Source organism: Phascolarctos cinereus, unplaced genomic scaffold (genome assembly GCF_003287225.1).
Source record: "Phascolarctos cinereus isolate Bilbo 61053 unplaced genomic scaffold, phaCin_HiC Scaffold_726;HRSCAF=1367, whole genome shotgun sequence".
In the NCBI taxonomy this organism is placed as follows: Eukaryota; Metazoa; Chordata; class Mammalia; order Diprotodontia; family Phascolarctidae; genus Phascolarctos; species Phascolarctos cinereus.
In genome coordinates, this window is record NW_027556098.1 from 29,241,092 (window position 1) to 29,265,510 (window position 24,419).

At 37.5% G+C, this 24,419-nt stretch overlaps 1 protein-coding gene across 1 annotated transcript in view; it reads left to right on the top strand.

Moving 5' to 3' along the window:
* Window positions 1-24,419, top strand: part of OCA2 (OCA2 melanosomal transmembrane protein) — a 542,641-nt gene that overhangs the window by 142,517 nt on the left and 375,705 nt on the right. Inside the window, exons 9-10 of the mRNA XM_020992730.2 lie at window positions 14,600-14,671; window positions 20,492-20,557. Coding sequence (XP_020848389.1) covers window positions 14,600-14,671; window positions 20,492-20,557 — 138 coding nt within the window. The remainder of the gene's footprint in view (window positions 1-14,599; window positions 14,672-20,491; window positions 20,558-24,419) is intronic.

Consider the following 24,419-nt stretch of genomic DNA (forward strand, 5'->3'; position numbering starts at 1 on the left):
TAAGAAATATTGATGTTTAGTCAAAGCCTTTTGCATTCAGAGGTTACCATTGTAATTACAATTGGCTTCAATGATACTGCCCTGGAAGCTAATAGTTGATATGATGCTGAAAACACAGCTGTGTTGAAACAAAGCTATTTAAAAACAGCTGCCTGACACTAAAAGAACCCCCACATTGTTTCATGTCTGAAGTGCGTTTAGCGTTCTGTCAGAAATGTTTTTACCAATTTGCCTGGTGAAATGTCCACATCTTCCCCCCAACTAATCGTCTCAGATGGTATGTTGCTTATAGGTAGCATTATAAGATGACCACCGTCATATCCTTATAAGATAAGGTCTGCTTTAGGTAGGGTTTCAATCAAGTGTCTATTGAACACCCACAGTGTGCAAGCACTGGACTAGGTGATGGTGCTAACAAATAGAAAAACTGAGCAGCTCCTGTGTTAACTCAAGTCTAATGAGGGAGACGACATATACCTAACTAATACATACATCACACACACACACACTTCTAGCATTTGCAATGAGAGAGCTGCTATAGAGATTAGAGATTCAAGCCTGTCTCCATACCATGCTTCCTCTCCCTGCCCACTTTAAAATTCCCTTTTATGGTGGTTATCTCCCATCAGAATGTGAGCGTCCTGAAAGCAGGGACTAAATTCTTATATTTGTGTCCTCAGAACTTAGCACTATGCCTAGCACATAGTAAGCACTCAAAAATCTATCCTTCCACCTATTTCCCTATGTATCTATCTTTACATTTTCCACATATTATGTATCTCTATACCTGTTTATTTGTGTGTCTGTCTATCTATGGATCTATGTCCCTATGTACCAATGTATCTATATATCTAGTTATTTATCTGTCTGTCTAATCTATCTATGTCTGTATGTCTCCCATGGCTGCTGCACTGCCAAATGAGCTTTCTTGTATTGGGCTAGCCTTTTTGTGTTCCTGAATTTCTGTTTTCATTCTCACTGTACAAGTGAATTTATTAAAAAACAACTTAGATTTTTCATTACGTAAAAGGCAACTTTATGTGTTAAAAATTGACTTAAGGTCACTTTCTTGCAGCTTGCCCAAGTCACATTTTGTGAACTTTGCACTAGACATGAAAAATGTCACTTATTATTTTCTCCATTGGACTCTGGATTGCTCTGTTCTATCTTTTCAGGGGAGTGAGTTGACTGGTATCATATAAGTCACATACTTCCCTCCCTTTCCTCATTGTAATACTAACTATAAAACTAAGGGAAAAAAAGAAGCCTCACCTTGGGAAAACAACTTCACACTTTTTCTCTGAGTTATCCATTGACAAATAAAAGATTGACTCCAATTGAATAAATTGTGCACTATACCTTGCATAGAGCAGGAGGTCAATAAATATCTTCTTTAAACCAAATAAACAAAATCTGAAGGATTAGTTAAATTGAAGGAATAGATCTTGTTGAAAAAATATTTTGATGCATATAGCTACTTTCATTAATAAACATATTAGGTTTTCAGAGTAACCTTTAGGCCATCCAACATTAAGCTTGAGACCTGGGGCCTTCAAATTTTAAGGTTGTTTTTGTTTGTTTGTTTAGTTTTTTTATTTGGTTGGGCAATGGGGGTTAAGTGACTTGCCCAGGGTCACACAGCTAGTAAGTGTTAAGTGTCTGAGGCCAGATTTGAACTCAGGTCCTCCTGAATCCAGGGCTGGTGTTCTATCCACTGAGCTGTCTAGCTGCCCCCCTAAGGTTCTTTTTAATGGAAGTTCCTGACAGGTTCTAAAGATAAAGATTTGGCACAGGACTAGAAACTACTTTGTCTCTGGTCCACTAGCAAAGGACATATTCAAGAATATTGAGGAGATCCATGGGGTGTCACTCTACAATAATTAAGGTGCATTGGGCAAGATAGCTTATTTATGGAATGCTAGACTCTCAGAGTCTAAATGGCCTCAGGAGCAATCTAGTTTAACACATAGCTAAAGAGAGATAATCTTTATGACATTCCTGACAAGTAGTCTGAAAACCTCTCAAGTTGATACAATAGCTCTTAGGTGAATCAATTTATCAAATTTAATTCAGTTCAACAAATACTTATCAAGAGCCCAAAGATGAAAAAGAAATGATAGTTTTTGCATTTAAGGGAGACAACAAGGAATCGTGGATAAGATGCTGGACTTAGAAAGATTTCTATTGTTGTTGTTTGTCCTTCCTTCTCAAAGAGGACCAATGACATCACAAGGGTGATGTCTTTACTTGCAAATGAATTGGATAAGGAGTGGGCAGAGTTGTGCAAAGTCATCAGTCTCACTCTCTCTTCCAAAGTAATTGAAGTCCAGTGGCAAGACAAAGGTCAAGATGACTGACAATGGCCCAGGATGCAGTGGGTGACCTTGGCTCTCTAAATTAAGGTTTTTCCCAGTTCTCAATTTGTCTGAGGTCCTGCTGGTTCAATGACTGAGGGCTGGGTAAGAATTGAGACAAAAGATGGCTCAGTGTGCCATCACAAAGATATAAATATGGGAGGGGAAGACCTTCAGAGTTTCTGGTCAGAAAAGAAAACAGTAAGTCACCAGAACCTAAACAGTGAGCCACAGAGGTTTAGGATAGGGTTATTATTGGCCATTCAATGAGAGCCAGAGTGTTTTGGGTTTTAAGGTGGAGTCAAGGAGCTCTATTTAAAATGCAATGGACTTTTTAAAAGCCTGTCTTTTCAGAGCTATATTTCAAGAAATAAAAAATGAAAACCATTCAGGACAAAAAGTAAATTGTCTCAGCTTCTTGAAAAAAGTTAATAGAATAGAAGGAAGAAAGAAGAAGGGAGAAGGAAGAAGGAAGGAGAAGGAAGGAGGAGGAGAAATAATAATAATTAATAATAATAATAATGGCAGCATTCTCCAACTTCTGCTGGAATTGGCAGGTTGGGTCCCCAGAGGCAGTGAGTACTACTCTCAGATAACATGGTAAAGACAGTTAACACAAAACACTCTCCTAAGAACCTAGTCATTCTTTCCCACAAATACCATCTACATGGTAGGAGTAAGTTTAAAGTTAGGACACCATAATTGTAGTGAGGCACACATTTAATAAATATGTGTGACAAGGTTTAACTCACAGCACCTGCTCTGAAGTCCTCTCTGTGTAAGGACTTCATGCAGTACCCTTGTTGCATATACCTGAAGGAGGTCATTGGTAAAAAAGAAAGTGTGCATGTACACCAAAATATTTGTAAAGGAGGTTCCCATTGATTTAGTCAGAAAGACCTGGGTTTAAATCCTCAGCTGTATGACCTCAGACAAGTTAATTAACTTCTCTGTGAAATGAGGGGATTGGATTCAGTCGTCTCTAATGTCGCTTGCAGTCCCAAATCTATGATTCTACAAGGATCTTACTATCTAAAAGAGTTGTGTGTGTGTGTGTGTGTGTGTGTGTGTGTGTGTGTGTATGTATGTGTGTACGTGTAGAAGATATTTTATATACATGAATAAGAATGTCAGAATGCAGAATGTGATAGAGACATGAGAGATCTGTGTCAAGTTCTCTGTGAAAATTTGATGCTAGAGGGCTCACTTTGAACTGACTGAGGGTGGGCTTTAGAGAGGAAATTACATTTGAGCTGGTACTTGAAGGAACAGAAGCATCTCCATAGGAAGAAATGAGACAGAAATGCATTCTACACACTAGAGATAGCCTGTACAGATGTAAGAAACCTGGAAAGGTAAAGATGAGATCAGAGAATAGTTAGTTGTCCCATTTATCTGGAATATAGAGAGTGAGAAGACAAGTAGTTGGAACCAGATTGTCAAAGGTCAAATACAGGTATATTCTCTGCCTTTTTCTTTCTCACTCTTCCATCTGTAGTTCAAATTTTATTAGTTTCATAATATGCCTGCCCCTGTCTCTCTGCTCTCTCTGTCTCCTACAACCAATACCTCTCAATGCTTTTATGGCTAACTATTTTAAACTAGAGGGAGAAGGAAGGGAAAGCATGTGTGTGGTGGGAGAATGGTTTGATGAGGAGGTTCTGCTGTGATCTGTGAGGTTATAGTCTCATGATGCTAAAGCATCCAGTCAAAAAACCAGTCAGCAGGAAAAAAAATCATTGAACTGTTACTTTGGCACTGTGTGGGCAAAAACCAACTTATTGGCTTACTGGAATTTTTGTGCTTTTGCGTCTTGTTTTGGCACTCTCTAAGCATAGCTTGGGCTAAAAGGAGCTCCATATTTCCCTAAAAAAATGCTTTTTGACAGAAAAAAAGGCCAATGTTTTTGAGTAGCTAGGACCCTTGGAACACAAAAATGGGAAAATGGGCTCTTGTCATCATTTTAAGTAGATGGAGGATGGCCAACATCATGGCACTGGAGTTAAGCACTGACTATTGAAAGCGAATACTGGAACAGAAAGGTATTCTCAGTGGAGAGGTTTTAAATGAAGGGCAGCCTCTTAAGAGGCTATTTTTGCATCAAAGTCCTGAGTAGTTTATTTAAAATCCTTGTGAGAAAAACCATAAAAGGCAAAACATTTATAGCCAAGTTTTGTGTTGAATGATTTACTTGCTCTTTAAATTTGCTATTGGATAATTGCTAACAATTCAATATGCAATACGCAGTTGCATACTATTTTTTTAAAATGGTGCCCAAGTTTTTCCCATAATTTGGGATGCAGAGAGCAGTGAGTTGGATTTCCTTGTCTGCTTCCTATGAATGAATATTTGTAACACTTTGCTCTTTAGATTTATGGACTTATCCTTGATGTTATTGTGGTGCAAGTATTACAAAAGTGCTCCTTTTTGATACATTTCATAACATGAGATTTCATTTGATACCCAAAAGTGATTGTGCTTTTTCCAATTTTCTGGATTATCTTTGAAAAATATTGATGCCTTTTGTTTTTCATTGACATTAATTTCTGAATATGTACCTACCCTTCCTCTACACAATGAACCTTTCTTTGTGACAAAGATAGAACAGACATAAAAACAGATCAGTAAAACCTCCCAACACATCAATTATGTCTGACAGTGTATATGACACCCTAGACCCATAGTGTCTTACCTCTCCAATAAAAAAAAGGAAGTGAATTAAAAAAAAATTCTCTTCTCTGTGCCAAATCTTGGCCTTTTTTATTACCCAGCATTTTCCCTGTTCTTTCCATTTACATTGTTGTAGTCACTGTGTACCTTTGGCCATATTGTTTCCCTGGTTATGATTCTCTTATTTTGTATTAGTTCAAATAAAATTTCCCATTTCTCTGAATTAATCATATTTTTTGTTTCATATGGCACAATAATAGCCCATTGCATTCATATATAGCAATTTGTTTAGCCATTCACCAAGAGACAAGCACTCATTTTGTTTCCAGTTCTTTGTTGCACAAAAATCCTGCTATGACTAATTTGGTATATATGAATCTTTCTTTTTTGCATTATGTGCGTAATAGTGAGATCTCTGAATTAAAGAACATAGTCATTTTAGTCAGTTTCCTCATTATATTGTGAGATATTTTTGAGAAGATGGACTGTTTCTCCTCCTTTCTTTGTATCCCTAGTGCTTCACGTAGTAAGTGGCATATTTGTTGTTCAGTTGTGTCTGACTCTTTGTGACCTCATGGACCATAGCACACCAATACTGTCCATGGGGTTTTCTTGGCAAGGACACTGGAGTGGTTTGCCATTTACTTCTCCAGTGGATTAAGGCAAACAGAAGCTAAGTGACTTGCCCAGAGTCACACAACTAGTGTCTGAGGCTGGATTTGAACATAGGTCTTCCTGACTCCAGACCCAGTGCTCTATCCACTGAACCACCTAGCTGTCTCTAAGTGGCATATCGCAGGCACTTGATAAATGCTTGTTCACTGACTAGGATAACTCTATTATTTTCTAGCCCCTTCCTCAACTGTTAACTCTGCCTTTTTTCCAAGTGTTCGTTGTTTTAATTTGTGTTTGTATTATAATTAGTGATTTGGGATCTATCTTTCATATGGTTGCAAATAGTCTACATTTCTTGTTTTGAAAACCTTTCATTGATGTCCTTTGAGCACTGATTTATTGAGAGAATAGTTCTTGATCATATATTTATATTAGTTGTCTTCATATCTTGGGTATTAGACCTTTGATGCAAGGAATTTTTCCCCCTAGTTGACAACTTCCTTTCTTATGCTAGTTGTACTGGCTTTGTTTATACAAAAGTTTTTCAATTTATATATTCACAACTTTCTGTTTTATCTTTTTCAATCTCCTTTATTCTTTGTTTGGTTAAGAATTCTCCTTCTAGCCATGGCTGTAAAAGATACCTCCATCTATTTTCCTTCTATTTTAAAAATGATGTTATTTCTGATATTTAGGTCTTATATTCACTTGAGATTTTATAGCAGAATGTGGTCTAAGATACTGTTTTAGACGTTCCTTCCTTCCCTCCTGACCTCCTTCGGTCCCTCCCTCCCTCCCTCCCTCCCTCCTTCCTTCCTTCCTTCCTTCCTTCCTTCCTCCTTCCTTCCTTCTTCCTTCCTTCCTTCCTTCCTTCCTTCCTTCCTTCCTTCCTTCCTTCTTCCTTCCTTCCTTCCTTCCTTCCTTCCTTCCTTCCTTCCTTCCTTCCTTCCTTCCTTCTTTCTTTCCTTTCTTTCTCTGTCTCTGTCTCTGTCTCTGTCTCTCTCTCTCTGTCTCTCTCTCTCTGTCTCTCTCTCTCTCTCTCTCTCTCTCTCTCTCTCTCTCTCTCTCTCTCTCTCTCTCTCTCTCTCTCTCATTTCCAGTTTTTCCAGAAGTCATTAGTGAATAAGAAATCTTTCCCCAACTTGCTTATGCTCTTTACCTTATGAGGAATGGGCTATTAAGTTTGATTGTTTCTGGTTCTTACTTGTCTAGTTTGTTCTATGGATTTACATTTCATTTTTAGCCAGTATCACATAATTCTGATAATTGCTCACTTATTATATAATTTGATATCAGAAAGTTCTGTTCTTCCTTAATTCCTACTTTTAAGTTATTTCCTTTGAGATTTTGGACCTTTGGCACCTCCTGATGAATTTTATTATTGTCTAGTTTTATCAAGTAACTCCTTGTTAGTTTTAGTGCTAGAGTACTATATCTTTTTAATTTTTTTTATATGAGGCAATTGGGGTTAAGTGACTTGCCTAGAGTCACACAGCTAGTGAGTGTTACATATCTGAGGTCAGATTTGAACTCCAGCCCTCCTGACTCCAGGGCCTGTGCTCTATTCACTGCGCCACCTAGGTGCCCTTAGAATACTATATCATAAGCAATGAATATTCCTAAAATTGTTTGTTTTCCCCAATTTCTATAAAGATGTTTTTGGTTTTTTAATAGGATCATACTTTTAAGGTTTGAAGGGACCTTACAGGTTACCTAATCCCTTTTTACCAATGAAGAGACCGAGACCTAGAAAGCATAAGCTAGTTGCCTAAAGTCACATGGCTATTAGGAGACATAGACTTTGAATTGAGATCTTCTAATTCTCAATTCAGCATATTTCTACTACACAACACAGATTCTTTTTTTTCTTTTGACAGCTTTTTGCTTTTATTATTCATGTATTTATTTACTTATTCATTTATTTATTTATTTTTGGTGAGGCAATTTGGGTTAAGTGACTTGCTCAAGGTCACACAGCTAGTAAATGTCAAGTGTTTGGTCTGAGGCCGGATTTGAACTCAGATCCTCCCGACTTCAGGGCTGGTGCTGTATCCACTGTGCCACCTAGCTGCCCTGACAGCTTTTTATTTTTAAGAGGAGAATTTTTGGTATAATGTGAGCTCCTTAAGGGCAGGGGCCTTATTTTGTCTTCCTTTGTAACCCCAGTGCTTGGCACAGGGCCTGGTAAATAGCAAGTACTTAAAAAATATTTGCTGACTGATCACGTTAATGATCAGACTAGCACAATTTCCAAGATGCCCAGGCAAATTCCCATAATGTCAAGCTTCCAGAAACAATTTTTAGGGGAGAGGTTCCTGAGCATCAGCAATTATTTTTCCATTTAGTATTGACAAATGGATGGCATGGAGGCTAGACCAAGATCTCTTCTATTCTCTTTTGACATATAACGAGGCACTGGGTTTCAGCTCTAATGCTTCTTGGGTTATTCGAATTAGGATGAAGCATGTTGCATTCTTTAGCATGTGTGGAGGTGGAGGACCTCAATCTTACAAAACCAAACCAAACCCTTTTTTGTTCCCTAGGACTGTTGCCCACGTTTATTATAACTCTGCTTTCTTTCCAGTGGTAGAAAAACTCATTTACTTAAGCTTTGATATTTAGAAATGTCCATGATTGCTTTTGAAACAACCTACTCATTATCTACAGAACCATTTTCCTTATTTCTAAGTTTGTTCCACATGACCAAGGTTGGTCTTTAGTTTTCTTATCTTTATTTTTCTGTTAGTGGAAAGGAAGTGATTTGTCTTAAATGCATTTGGAGCAAATCAGGCTTGTTATTATGGAAGTCAGAGATTTTTAAAGTAACTACAATAATTCTATTTATCTTTCCTAGGTGAGACCCATATTTAACATCATAGAGAAGTGCTTATACATTCTTTGATTATACTCAGTCAGAAAATATTGATTAGATGAAATGTGCAGTGACAGGTATTGTCTGTCTCTCCTGAGGAGTAAGATATTTCAGCTTTTGAAGACAGCCCAGATTAGATTAATGGGAGTGACTCCATAAGATATCATTTTGACTCAGAGCCCCACTACTTTTCAGTGAGGTTTAGCTATAACTCTGCTTTAATGCAATCACTATTTAATTCTTCTTTTGTCATTTGACTCTTCATTTGAGTACTGACATGATAAATTTAAAATTTTCTTGTTAGAGTAGCCTTCTTGGAAATAGAATTTTAAATTGGTCTTCAGGAAGGCTAGATGGTGTTTAAGGCCCTTTTCAGATTTAAAGCTAAGGTTGGAAGGAACTGATGAGACTTGAACAGATTTGGGTCCAAAAACAATAATGAAATTATTTTTCACGTGCATTTTTTTTCTGCTTGAATTATATGAATATCACAGAATTCTAGAATTAGAAGGGGACCTCAGTGGTGAACTATTCCAACTTACATTCACAAGGAAACTCTATTATGACATATCTGACATATCATTCCGTCTCTGCTTGAAGACCTTTAATGAGTGGAAATGGCCATGTCTTAAAAAAGTCCATTCCAGCTAGGGACAGCTCTAATTGTTAGGAAGGTTTTATTTTTTTAAATAAGGCCTAAATTCTTCTCTTTTTGAGTTCTATCAATTGTTCCTGGCTTAATCTTCTGAGGCCAAACAGAACAAATCTGACCCCTCTTCTACCTGGTGACCCTTCCAATACTTAAACTGGCTCTTATGAGCCCCAGAGTCTTTTCTTCTGTATCATAAACATCTCCATTTCCTTCAGCTGATCTTCCATGATGATATGGACTCAAGGACCTTTACTATTTTTGTTTGGTTTTGCAACCATTTGGTTGCTTTCTCTGGGTTCTCTCCAAGTAGTTCATTGTCATTTTTATTTTATTTTATTTTTAAGTTTTAAAATTTATTTTCAACTTAAATACAAAATAAGAAAAGGGAATAAAAACATTGCCATGTACACTGCAGAACATAAGAGAGGATTCAATATAAAACAATAAATTTCCATTTCAAGAAAACCTATATGATAAATACTACGTATTGTTTTCAAAGCTGTCCATCTTTTCTTTGCTTCCTTGTAGGTTTTCTTTTATTCTTTGCTGTACACTTTTAACTTTATTATCATTATCTCGCTCTTGCACTCACGCTCTTGCCTCGCCCCAGCCTTTAACTTCAAGCAACTATTTTTTTCCAGGGCTCCTTTTTCCTTTCTACCTCCAACTTCCTGCCATAAGACCCCTTTTCTTCTTTATTTTAACATTAAAGTTCCTTTTCTTTTTAAGGAAAACTTCATTTTCCCCAATAAGTGAGGGCATTGAGAAGTATTTTTGAACCCCTAAACCTTCTCTTTTTAGAAGATAGTCAACTTACACTTATTCATTGTCATTTTTATATGTTAGTGTGAATCAGATTCAGTATATAAGATCCAGATTCTTCTAGTTTTTGAAAGATGAAATTATCACTAAGATAATGGTTGCTGTCATGTCTTCTCCAGGGTCTTCTCTTCTCTGGGGTAATCATTCCCATTTCCTTCAGCTGATCTTCAAAGGTCATGGGGTCAAAGCTGTGTTGCATTTTGGTTACCTTTCTTTGGATGGTTTTTAGCATATTGAGACAAGTCAAGATGTTATTACCTTCTCTCAATTTGGGGGAGGGAGGAGGGAGAGAGAGAGGGAGGGGGAGAGAGAGAGAGAAGAGCACCTCTAGTAGATGTCTAGGTAAATGGAATCTCTTATTGTTATATTACACTTCTGGTGAGGCTTATGAAGTGTTTCTTGATCTCCTCATATATTAATTCTTTCTACCCAAGTCTGTAGCATACTGCAATGATAAAATCACTTATGTTTTTTCTTTTTATTGACCTTTACCTAAATACTTTTCACCATGTTTTGTCTTTTCTGTTCCTGGATTTCCTTATATTAAATATAAAATGGTAACCACCGCCTTGTGCTATCCTATTTCTTTTGAATTGGGGGTTCCCATTCAGAGACACATTACTATCACAGATCTTATCTCACTAAGTCTTGGTGTAGCTGTAAGGTCTAGTTTCTCTCCTTGTATTATGGCTCTTAGTTATTCTTGTTAGTTACTTAAACTATAGGCATTGTGTGTTGAAGTCATGGCTTTTATTAGGGTTTCCTTTTTGGAATTTTACCTACTTGTAACTTATGAGTGTATCAGCTGTGATCATTCTTTCATTGTTTCTCCTCTTTCTAGTAGCCAGCTTGGTGGATATACATAAGCGGTTTTATCTTCTTCTTTCATCCCTTTCATTTAAAGTCCTTTTTGATCAGATTTGCAAGACACCTGGCAAATACATTTTTATGAGCCTTTGTTAGGTGTACTCTAATCCTCAAGAGAGATCTGTCATCATTGTATTTTAAGCTATGTTCCAGGAGGCCAAATTCTATTCTTAGGTACCATCTTCTTAGCCAGCTGCTTACTTCCCAAGTCAAATTTTCTCTTCTGTATCTGTTGCCATCAACAAACAGCAGTGATGAAAACATGACCTGTGCCCTATGGCCCTTGGCTTCTTGCTCAAGAATTTATAATTAGTGGTAATACTTTTTAGATTTCTTCTGGCAATGAAGTTTGTGCTCATGTGAATTGCTAGAGGTCAGTTGTAGTCATCTATTTTGATGAGTCTTGGTAAGTTTTCTTCTATTTCTTGAGTGCATGATCCAGAAAGATAACAGACATCTCTTTTGTTACCAGGTCAGCAAGAGCTTCCTCAAAACCCCTCAGTAGGAATTCATTCACCACTGCTACTCTTTGCTTCTTCCTTTGATCCTTATAGGAATATATTTTACTTCATAACTTCTATGACTCTACTTTATCAAACTCAGCTACTATACCTTACCTAAAGATCCCTGTGGGCCACATAATGACTTAGCAAATCACACATGTTTATATATTTCTTTTTTTTTTTTTATCAATACATTAAAATTAGATAGGAACTACATTTTGATCAGGTTCAGGCTTTACTCCAGAATGTTATGGGCTGCATGTGGCCCACTGGCTTCACATTTGACACTCCATTCCTTAAAGAACAAATATTTGTTTCTTCCTCAGCACCAAACTTTTTCCTCTTCAGAAAGGTCCTCATTTTTTTTTGGCTTTAAGAATACAGTTATCTTTTTCCTTCCCTTCCTCTTTTGTATGATACTCTTCCACTTTCCATCCTCTTGACAAGACACACATTTTCCCTCTTCCATGTAAGGAGGGAGTTCTAGTTTCATTTCTTTATGAGAATATTTTATTGAACTCAACAACTTGAAATGCAGAAAGGCATTCCTTAAGTCCTTCATCTCACGTCTAGAAGGGAGAGAAGTCTGTTAGTGGAACTAAGATAGTGGTTCCATAGCAGAAATACAGATTTTACTCAGTGTAGGTGAGGGCATGAATTAAATTAAACATGCTTTCCATGCTGATTAATAATTTTCATGTTTTTTTAAACTATCTCTTTGGTTACACTTGGTTGTTTACTCATCACCCTTAAGTACCTCTTGAAATATGTTGTAGTCAATTACTATCTCTTAATTGCTTGACAATTATCTTCCATAACCTCTAATACCAAGTTCCATTTCATCACCTATATCAATCTACTCTGCCAATTCACTTCACCTTCCAATTTGTCCTACTTACCTTTTCTTATATTCCTTGCCTTGCCATCTGCTATCTTCTCTTTCTCCTTCAATCCTAAGCCTTGAGTCAGTCTCTTCAGATTCATGAATTCCTCAGTAATTCCTTCATCTTTAATCCTCCTTAATCTTGTTCCTTTCCCTTCAACCTTTCTCACAGAAGCCAGAAGTAGAATATGATTTTAAGATTCTTTTCCTTCAAATGTTCCTCAATTTCTCCCAAATTCTCTCTCCTCACATTCGGTCTCTAGCCTTACTCATAATACCATCTCTCCAAATTGCCTAAATAATTTCCTTCTTTTTAATTATTCAGATCACATCCTTTTTTCTTCTTCTACTCCTTCCTCAACCTAGAAATATAACTTTTTCCTTATTCTTCCCTGTCTTACCTTTCACTTTAGGCTTATAGTATTTTCAAGTCTCCCCTCCTCCCCCACACCACTTCCCAATAGATTCAATTTATCTGAACAAATATTTCCTGAGCATCTGTTAAAAAAAAAAGACCATATTAGAATTGAGAAATATTTTGGAATATTTCTTGTGAATGAATAGATTGGCTAATACTTGATTCAATTTTAAATCTGTGAACCATTATCAATGGAGGATCAAAAACATGGAGACTTTTCAAAGGTGAATGATGAACTGAAATCTAGAAAAAAGCTAGGTGAACAGCATATTTTAATAACATTTTATTTTCCCCTAATTACATGTAAAAACAATTTTTAGCATTTTAAAAAAAGTTTTGAGTTCCAAATCTATCCCATTCTCCCTCTCTTCCCCCTCCCTGAGGTGGAAAGCAACCTGATATAGATTATACATATGTTATCATATAAAAACATTTCCATATTAGTAATTTTGTACAAGAAGACTCTAACAAGAAAGAAAGAAAAACAGTGTCCTTCAATCTGTATTCAGACACCATCAGTTCTTTCTCTGGAGATGGATAATGTTTTCCATCATAAGTCCTTTGGGATTGTCTTAGATTATTGTATTGTTGAGAATAGCTAAGTCATTCATAATTCTTCATCCTACGATACTGCTATTACTGTGCACAATGTTCTCTTGGTTCTGCTCACTTCACTTTGTATCGGTTCATGTAGGTCTTAACAGGTTTTTTCCCCTGAAATCATCCTACTTGTCATTTCTTATAGCACAATAATATTCCATCACAATCACATACCATAGCTTGTTCAGTCAATCCCCAGTTGATGGACATTCTCTCAATTTCCAATTCTTAGCCTAGGCAAACAACATATTAGAAGTGCCAATCCCTGTTTCCTAGCTTTAATACAACTGCTTAAATTAGAAAGGCATTTATCATGCCCATTGAGGGTGACTTGGATAAAGATTCTGTGAAAAAAACCTAGTCAAAATTCAGGTATAAATCATAAAAATAACACGTGAAAATCATTCTTGCTTCCTGAGAAGCATAGCTTCTCAAATATTATTCTCATAGTTTTGTCCTTTCAGGTTCCTTACTCTAAAAACCAACCAATCAATATTTCCCCCTTCTCCGTTGTATTTGAAATGTAATTTAAAAAATGGATTGTCTGCCTATTTGTTAATAGTACATATTGTTCTGCAAAAGTGGGTCAGGCTGAAAAAAAAAAAAACCAAACGTACCCCAAACCCCACAGCAGACTGGTTTCATTGTAGCAATTAACTGGATGAAGAAGCTGCCTTTGAACATTTTCCTCTTCTGGCTAATAGCACCATAGGAACAAATGGAGTCCCTGAGAGCCTGGTGCTCCATCTATCAATACATTTGCAGCAGGCTTATTCTGATAAAATTAGTGGCAAATGAGGTTTGCTGTCTACTATTAATTTCCTCCGGATTATTTTCCTTCTTAGAAATTTCATTTCTATGTGAATAATAATTAAAACCAGAGATACTTGTGTGACTCAGGGATAACATAGAATACCCCCAGTTAGATTAAGCATTTGGCTGTATACATTTGGTTTAATAACATTCTCAGTTAATTGGGCAGAATTGATTTGTTTTGTAGAACTAATGTTCCAGTTGCCTAGGGATTAAATTGTTGTAAATCAGTAATGACATTTTAGTGTAGGCTTTCTGATAGAACATGCTTTATCCAGTTCTTCCACTATGTTAGCAACAAAATTTAATTATTAAGTAAAAGGAAGCCGCTTTCTCCAAGAGCCCTTGCTTCAGGGGCTACAAGCTCTGGACTAGCCCCCATGGCTTTTGACAGAGGGGTATAAAATGCTGTAATAAAACTGATGAGTATGATAGAGAGATGCAAATGTTTCCTGTTTAGCCCAGTTATGTGACTGGTTGTATGGATTGAATGGAATTTTTCTCCAATAAAGTCTTTTCTTTTATTGCAGATTGTTCACAGAACTCTGGCAGCAATGTTGGGCTCCCTTGCCGCATTAGCGGCCTTAGCTGTTATTGGTGATGTAAGTTGCGACATTTCAAATGCTTAGCTCATTTCTTGGTAAGATGTTATGCTCAGAGCTTTTGGGAGGATCCAATTCAGTTTTAGGTAAAATTTCTCCTTCTTCCTCCTGTCATTTCTGCAGCTTTCTCTAGTCAGTAGCCTGACACAGCCATTCTACAAGCTGGCGATCTTGGGAGATAGTGGGAATTGTTTCTTGAAGCATTACACAAAGTTGGGTTTCTTTTTGATTAAACTTAAATAAGAAGTATATGTAGAGAATAGATTGGTTTCCATGAACATAGATCTAGAGTTGGAAGAAACCTCAGAGCCCATCTGGTTCAGCCTTTTCATTTTACAGATGAGGACATGGAGGGCCGGTGGGCTTAAGTGAATTGTCCAACATCACACAGGTAGTAAACAGTAGACGCGTAGAATGGATGCCTTTCCAATCCATATATTTGGTAGGATGTTCACATGACTAAGTTCAGTCAAACCATCTGTGTATTACTAGCTTTCAAAATAACTAATAGTTTGGCTCAATTAAATCAGTTACCAACAAATTAGGCAGTTACCGGAAGAAATCAAAGAAATATTTGACAGCAATTGTATCACACCAGGAACTGAGTTCATGGACAATCTTGCTAAATGCCGTAGATATTACATTGCTGATCATTTAAATAATGACCCTGGGTGGAAAAATTTGACTGTCATTTTATCTGATGCTAGTGCTCCTGGTGAAGAAGAACATAAAATCATGGATTATATTAGAAGACAAAGAGCTCAACCTAACCATGAGCCAAACACTCATCCTTACTTAGGTAGAGCGGATGCTGATCTCATTATGCTTGGACTTGCCACACATGAGCCAAGCTTTATAATTATTAGGAAAGAATTCAAACCCAACAAACCAAAACCATGTGGTCTTTGTAATCAGCTCAGGCATGAAGTCAAGGACTGCCAGGGTTTGCCAAGGAAAAAACAGGGAGAGAATGATCAGTTTGAAGAAAGTCTTACTGCTTCAGAAGGAAAGTTTATGTACATTCGGCTAAATGTGCTTCTTAAGTATTTAGAAAGAGAATTAATTGTGGCCAGCCTGCCATTTACTTTTCTTTCTTTTTTCTTTTCTTTTCTTTTTCTTTTTGGCGAGGCAATTGGGGTTAAGTGACTTGCCCAGGGTCACACAGCTAGTAAGTGTCAAGTCTCTGGTCTGAGATCAGATTTGAACTCAGGTCCGCCTGACTCCAGGGCTAGTGCTCTATCTACTGCCCCACCATTTACTTTTGATATTGAGAGGAGCATCGATGACTGGGTTTTAATGTGTTTCTTTGTGGCAAATGACCTCCTTCCACATTTGCTATCTTTGGAGATTATGGAAGGAGCAATTGACCATTTAATTAATATATGCAAAAATGTGCTACATAAAACAGGGGGTTACCTCTATGTGTATCACAGTAACAGGGTAGGACTTAGCATCTAAAGTGAAGTAGATGAAACACAGAATCCTATATGTAGGGTTAGAAGATATCCCAGAAGCTATTTTGTCCAACCTCCTAATTTTATGGACAAGGAAACTGAGGCCCATGAGGTCAGGTGACTGTTCTCATTCTTTTTCTGATGCCAAAAGGTATTTTTTTGTTGACTGCTAAGTTATTTTTTAAAACATTTCTCAATTTTTTTGTTCTGTGCAGTGAATTTGCTATTTCTACTCTCCTTAACATAGTTATAAATCAAGAAACTACTCTTCCATTGTTTCTTTTTGGTTCCTATTTTGGATTTGGTGTTGCCAAATCTCATTTTTTTCCCTTTTGATTGGTTCTTATAACCTTATATAAAATTTGTTTAGTTCTTATAAGGTACCTAACACTGTATACTAGGTGCTGTTTGAGATATCAAAGAAATATGAGAGATGGTCCTTGTCCACCTGGAGTTTACAGTCTAGTTGGAGAGGCATGATAGTTTAGTAATAGTGTGAAACTGTTTATAATTAAATGCCAGAATAAGTGGTATGAACAAAATAATTATTTTACTTCAACAAAGGGGAAGGTTCATGGAAGAAGTATAAGCTGCTGGCAATGAGGATGGGTAAGATTTAGATAAGTGAATAGGAATGGAAAAGTATACCAGGTCAAGAGATGAGTGAGGCAAGTTTTGGAAATGGCAGTGAATGTAGTATGTTCAGGAGACAGTAAGAAGACTGACTTGGCTTGACTCCATTGTAGAGGAAGAAGGAAAAAAAAATATGTAGGTGAAGTGAAGGCAAATTATACAAGGTTTAACCAGGCTGAAGAGTTGAGAAAACCTATCGACTAGGAAAGCACTGGAGATTTTGGAACAGGGAAGTGACTTGGAGAAATTAATGATTTAGAAGTGCATTTGGATTAGGATGGATTTAGGAGAGAGAAACTGAAGGTAGTAGATCTAGTAATGAAACTCTTGGGGTAATGAAGTTCTATACTAGAGGAATGGTAGTAGGAAGAATATAAAAGATGTTTCAAATGGATTGAGTAAATATAAAATATAAAGGAAAGAAGTGAATCACAGCTAGGTTTAGCATTAGTTAATGCTCTGGGCCAGGAAGAAGGGAAATCTGTGTTCACATTTGGCCTCTGATACTTACTAGTTGTGTGATCAAGGGTAAGTCACTTAACCTCTCTCAGCCCAAGTTTCCTCAGCTGTAAAATGGGGATAACAGCACCTGCCTTTCAGGATTGCTGTGAGGATCAAATGAGAGAATATTTTTAGAGCACTTAGCAAAATGCCTGGTACATAGTGGGAACTCAATAAATGCCCGTGTTCCCTTGCCTTCTTTTATCATCCCTTTCCTTGTCTTCCCTTCCCTTTCTTTTCTTTAGCTTCTTTTCCCTTCCCTTTCCCGTATTTCAAGCATGACAGTTAGTAGTGCCATTGATAGAAATAGGGAAATTGGTAGGGTGATGATGGTGGAAGACGTAGAAATCATAGGATCATAGATCTAGATTTTGAATGGATGTCAGAAGCCACCTACTGCAATCCCTTCACTTTATAGATGAGAAAAGAAGAAAAGATGGTAGTGACTTATCCAAGGTTGCATAGGCATGTGATGTGAACCACCAAAGGCATGATTTGAACTCAGGTCCTCTTTGTCTGAAGTCTGTGTTCTTTCCACTACACAGCCTCCTTTAGAGGGCTTGTGGAGGACTGAGAAGAGAAATGTGAGTTTGGCTTTGTACACGTTAAGCTTCACCTGGAACATCCAATACCCTCTAGGCAATTACTGATATGGCACTGGAGTTCCTGGTAGTTAAAGTGATCCTGAGAAAACACAATAAAAGGCAATGTTGGGTTAGATGATGCTCTTGTTAGATAGCATCTCTATCAACACAGATATATTTTTAAAAACCACACTAGTTGAATCTGACCACAATAATCAGTTATCAACAAGCAACTCATTGCCAAAAGCATAACAAGAAATTGAATTTGGTTAAAAAAAACTAGTTATAACTAATTTTAAAGATTATATGACTTTTTGCATGTAGGCAAGTCGAAGCATAGTAACAATGATAATTATCACAAAGTCTCCATAGTAGGAATTCCAGTAAAGCAAATGATAATTGCAAAGTTCAGATTTCATAGTCACAGAAATCAGAGGTTAAAAATCCACCATTATTAATTGTGGATAGGATTAATTCTGCTCATTTCACTCAGTAAAATGACTGAGAAGATGCAAGGGAAGCATTGTTATATAATAGAAAGAGGTTTAGTTTTAGAATGTAAACTCCATGAAAGCAGGGACTCAAATTTTGAGTCCATGTATCCTATGCTTAATGTCATTGTTTAAATGAATCCATAAAAATATGCCACGTTTATATACTGTTTTAAAAGTTACAAAGTACTTTACATATGTGATTTCATGTCACACAACACTGGGTGGTAAGTATTGAAGGTATTATTATACCCATTTTACACATGAAAAAACTGAGGCTCAGAACTGTCAAGTGACTTGCACGTGGCTAGACAGCTAGCAAGTAGGACTGGAACTCCAGGTCTTCCTGATTCCAGGTCCAGGTCCAGGACTCTCCAATGATCTCAATGCCCCAAAATGGAGCACAAAGATTAATATGTGTAGTTTACTCATTTGTAAGTTATATAATGTGCTACTGTAATAATATGTCAAAATTATAATACACAAAAATAGAATCTAAAAGGATGAGATTAGGATGAAATAACCAATATTTTAAAATTTAATTTATTTTTGGTACAGAAAACCTTTCTGCTCTTGGGAGCAATGTGATTGAAGATGATTCATTATTTTTAAAAAATCCCTATGCTTGTCCTGGGAACTAAGTCAGATTTTTAAATAATAATTGTTTGTTAGTAATTATTTATTCAGTTAACTTGATCAATAGAGTTAGCCACACAGTTGGATTCCTTTTTGCTTTATTTTTTTTTATTGGAAGACAAATAATACCAAAATATCTAATAAATAGGGCGTAACAGCCAGTAAATTTCCAGCAGAAGTCATGTTTTTCTGTTGTGTAACCATTAACCATATAGGAAACAAAAATAACAAGCCAAAGTGAATGATCTCTAATTTTAATTCATCAGAAAGTTTTCTGTTTTTATCTGTTCCATTATCTTTATATGCTTCTGCTGAATGGGTGGCATCACACCTGAATTTCATGTTTATGCTTAGATATTTTAGTTATGTTTTTATATGAATGTGAAGAACAGCATCTAGTTTGGCCAGACCATAAAATGCAGGAAGAGCAGTAATGTGTAACAGGATTGGAAAGATAGATTGGAACCAGGTTGTGAACGTGCCAAACAGGAAATTTTATTTTATTTTGCCAGCAACAACACAGGCTCTGTCTGTCTGTCTCTGTCTCTCTCCCTCTCTCTCTGTCTCTGTCTCTCTCTCTCTCTCTCTCTCTCTCTCTCTCTCTCTCTCTGGCTAGATTTGTGCTTTAAGAAAATCATTTTGGCAGGTGTGTGAAGGATAAGATTGAAACTGAAAAGAAGAGGCAGGGAGACCAAATAGGAGGGCTTTGTAATAATCCACTTGAGAGGAGATGAGGGCTTGAAATAAGATAGTAGCTAGGTGAGTGGAAAGAAAGTGATGGATGTGAGAGATGTGGAGGTAGAAATAACATTATTGTGGAAGAGGATGGGATGCTTCCCACTTTCCCACTCAACAATTGGTTGACCACATACCTCTTGGGAGGATGCCATAATTCCCTTTAGAGACCACTGATCTATCCACTATACTCTACTGCCTCTCATTTGAAATTGAAGTATACTAGGAATTACCAGATCCATGTTCAAATCTTTTGTTAATATGTATTCCTTTAATTATTTGTATGACTTTGATGAAGTCATTTCACTTTTTTATTTCTCCTTCTTCTCATGTGTAAAATGGAGATAATTATTATTTGTCCTCTGTCCATCCCAGGTTTATTATACTATTAAATTATATTTTTTATAAATACAAAGAAATACTTGGAAAATATATAGCATTATTTAAATTCAAGAATTTTTCTTATTACTGCTATAACATTGAGCAGATTCCATGAATGGATTGTATGAGAAAATAAGTTTAGGCTAGAAGTGGGATGGTTGTGTTAGAATGAATGTTTCATTTCTTTTTATAATAATCCTGGGTCTGTCTTTCTAAAAAAAAATGTTGAATGAATGCAATTAAATTTGTGAGAACTGGGCTGTCAGTGCTCTCCAGAGGCAAGGAGCCTAATAGGTTCTAGCCCATTGGAGAGGGACTTTAAGTGAGAGGTGTTTATATGTTCACAGCTAATGACTACATTGGTGATACACAGTGTTAACTGGTGATTTTCTTCTTTGATTTCAGAGACCCAGCCTGGTCAGAGTGGCAGAGTGGATTGATTATGAGACTCTGGCATTATTATTTGGAATGGTAATTAAAACCCTCCCTGTGAGACATCAGTATTGAACCTTGAGGATACTTTCTTTAGCTTTTGTAACAGTCTTCTGTTTTATTAAAAGACCCTGAAAGGTTTGAAAATCAGTGCTTGATTGAGAAATGTAAGCTCTTGCTTGCTTGATTTTTTTCTCTGAAAACAATTATAATGCCTCGACAGCTCATGAATAAATTCTATTTTAATTTTTAGTTGCAGAATTTGTCTCATATCACCAAATGCCTATTAGATATTTCCACCTATACATCTTAAAGGCATCTCCAAATTCAATATGTCCCAAATACAACTCATCCTGCTCCCCAGACACCCTAACTTCCCTAATTTTGACATCCTTAGTACTTTCAGTCATCAAGGTTCAAAGCCTCAGCCTTCCTTGACCCTTTATTCTCTTTCACCTCCCCACCCTCCCAATATCCAATTAAATTACTAAGTCTTGTTGATTCTATATCCATATTACCTCTCATGTCTGCCTCCTTTTAGCCACCCATATGGCCACCATTACAGTTTAAGTCCCCAACAGCTATCTTATCTTGCCTGTCTGACTCATATTCTAGACAGCTGCCAAAGTGTCAGCCCAGGTCTCGCTCCCCTGCTTAAAGAACTCCCGTACCTCCCTATGGTCTCTAGGATCAAATGGAAATGCTGTCTTTGGCATTTGAAGCCCTTAATAATTTAGTTCCAATCTACTTTTGCTTTTCTGGTTTTTGTTTTTGTTATGAATTTTAAAAGCATCAGTAAAAATAGATATTTTGATATACAAAAGACATTACATATGCCAATTGAGTGTTGCCAGGAATAGAGGGTTAGAATCAAGAAATTCTGAGTTCAAATCCTGTTTTAGACACTAGCTAGATAGATGACCCTGGGCAAGTCATTTTATTCATTCTAGCCTCAGTTTTTTTTATCCTTAAAATGAGAATAATAATAGCATCTGCCTTACAGGGTGGTTGTAAGGATCAAAAAAGGTAATCTATATAAAGAGCTTGTAAACCTTAAAATATTATATAAATTCTGGCTGTTATTTAACCATGAACTTTGTTATATAGTTTTAAAAATAGAATTATTAACTTTAACATAGTAGCAATAAAACTGCTTTGCTTGTCTGTGTCACCTCTGAACTTCCTTCTCTCTTATGCATTTTAAAATATCTCATTAATGTCCTGTCCCTTCCTTCCTTCCTTCCTTCCTTCCTTCCTTCCTTCCTTCCTTCCTTCCTTCCTTCTTCCTTCCTTCCTTCCTTCCTTCCTTCCTTCCTTCCTCCTTCCTTCTTCCTCCTTCCTTCCTTTCCTTCCTTCCTTCCTTCCTTCTTCCTTCCTTCCTCCCTTCCTCCCTTCCTCCTCCTCCCTCCCTCCCTCCCTCCCTCCCTCCCTCCCTCCCTCCTCCTCCCTCCCTCCCTCCTCCTCCCTCCCTCCCTTCCTCCCTTCCTGCCTTCTTCCCTTCCTGCCTTCCTCCCTTCCTGCCTTCCTCCCTCCCTCCTTTCCACCCTTCCTCCTCCCTCCCTTCCTCCCTCCCTCCCTTCCTCCCTCCCTGCCTTCCTCCCTCCCTCCCTTCCTCCCTCCCTCCTTCCTCCCTCCCTGCCTTCCTCCCTCCCTCCCTTCCTCCCTCCCTCCTTCCTCCCTCCCTGCCTTCCTCCCTCCCTGCCTTCCTCCCTCCCCCTTCCTCCCTCCTCCCTCCCTTCCTCCCTTCCTCCCTTCCTGCCTTCCTCCCTTCCTCCCTTCCTGCCTTCCTCCCTTCCTCCCTTCCTGCCTGCCTTCCTTCCTTCCTGCCTGCCTTCCTTCCTTCCTGCCTGCCTTCCTTCCTTCCTGCCTGCCTTCCTTCCTTCCTTCCTGCCTTCCTTCCTTCCTTCCTTCCTCCCTCTCTCCCTCCCCCTCTCCCTCCCCCTTCTCTCTCTCTCTCTCTCTCTCTCTCTCTCTCTCTCTCTCTCTCTCTCTCTCTCTCTCTCTCTCTCTCTCTCTCTCTCTCTCTCCCACCCTCTCCCCCTCTCCCTCGCTCTCTAACATTATCCATCAGGGTCCCACCAGCCCTCCAAGAGAAGATATCTCTTGTAATAACTGTAGTCAAGCAAATCAAATCAACATATTGGGTGTGTTAGAAAGAATATGTCTCATTCTGCACTTATAATCCATTACTTCTTTCCCAAGAGGATGGATGCAGGCTTCATCATCAGTTTTCACTTAATTGATCAAAATTCTGAATTCTCAAGATTGTTTCCCTTTATATTATGATTTTCCTTGTGTATGTTATTCTTCTGGTTTTGCTCACTTCACTCTGCATTAGTATGAACAAGTTTTCTCAAGTTTCTCTGAATGTGTCATGTTAATAATTTTGTAGGGCATGTTAATGTTTCATTAGATTCATATATCATGATTTCTTTAGTCATTGTTCAATTGATAGGGACATATTTTCTTTCTTTCTGGTTTTTTTTTTTTTGGCTAGGCAGTGGTGTTAAGTGACTTGCTTAGGGTCACATAGCTAATAAGTGTTATATGTCTGAGGCTGGATTTGAACTCAGGTCCTCCTAACTCCAAGGCTGGAGCTGAATCCTCTGCACCACCTAGCTGCCCCCATATTTTCTTACCAGTCGTATTTTTTTTTTTTGCTATAAAATACCTTTGTATACATGGGTCTTTTTTAAAGCTCTTTTAGGTGTATGGCAAGCAGTAGTTTTACCGCACCATTTTCCCCAGAGATTTATTACATAATACTCCTCTTCATATCCTTTATGGTTTAGCCAAATTGACCTACTTGCTTTCCTTCATACATGACACTCCATCTCTTGTATCCATGAATATATCTCCCATACCTGGAATGTACTCCCTCCTCATTTTTACCTCTTAGAATACCTAGCCTCAATCAAAGCTCTACTCAAGTACCCCCTTCTAACTTTCTTGTCTTTCCCCCCCCTCCTCCCTGGCTATTGTGCTTCTTCCTCTAAAGTTATCTTATATTTGCTTTGGATTTATTCTTTGTCTACTTATATGCCTATGTATTGTCTTACCCCACTACCCCCAAGAATGTAAAATCCTTGGAGTCAGGGATGCTTTGGGGGATAATCAAGTATAAGATTCAATCCTTGCTCTCTATAAGATTATAGAATACCTGGAGGAAACAGAATATAAAGAACAAAAGGTGTAAATGATACTGGCCAGTATATGCTCTGTGCCCAGAATAGTACTAAGAGTAAATTCTGTTCTCTCAGAGTAATTCTGGGATAGGTCAGCTGGCAGCTGGTGCTTATTGTAAATGGAAGTGCCAACAAGGTACTGTCTCCAAAAGAAATCAGTAGCAAACCTAAGAAAATCATCATTTACCATTAAATTCTGCACTCTTCCCCCATCCCTCCCATTAAGTGTAAACAGCCTTGAGGATGCTCAGAGGCAGAGTAGATAGATAGAGAGAGCCAGTCTTTGAATCAGTAAGACCTGAATTCAAGTCCTGACCTTCTAATGTATAGACAATTCTTCAGGGCCCCATACAACAGTATAAAAATGGTTAAGGATCTGCATTAGTAGATGAAGTTCCCTCACAAAGAGATCCCTGTACCAGAGTATGTCAAACATGTGGCTTGTGGGCCATATTAGGCCCATAACATTCTTGAATGAAGTTTGAACCAAATTAAAATATAAATGGGAAATAACAATAAAATATAGATAAAATTACATTTTTAAACTAAATCAATGTGCAGCCCATGGGAATCCTTATGTATGTATTAGTGGCTCTGATTTCTATTTGAGTTTGATACTACTGCCCCAAACCAATGAAATCATATTCTAGATCCTTGCCTCCCCCAAAAGAATGCTTTAAAAACCTAATATGTAAGTTCTAAGTACAGTTTTGGTA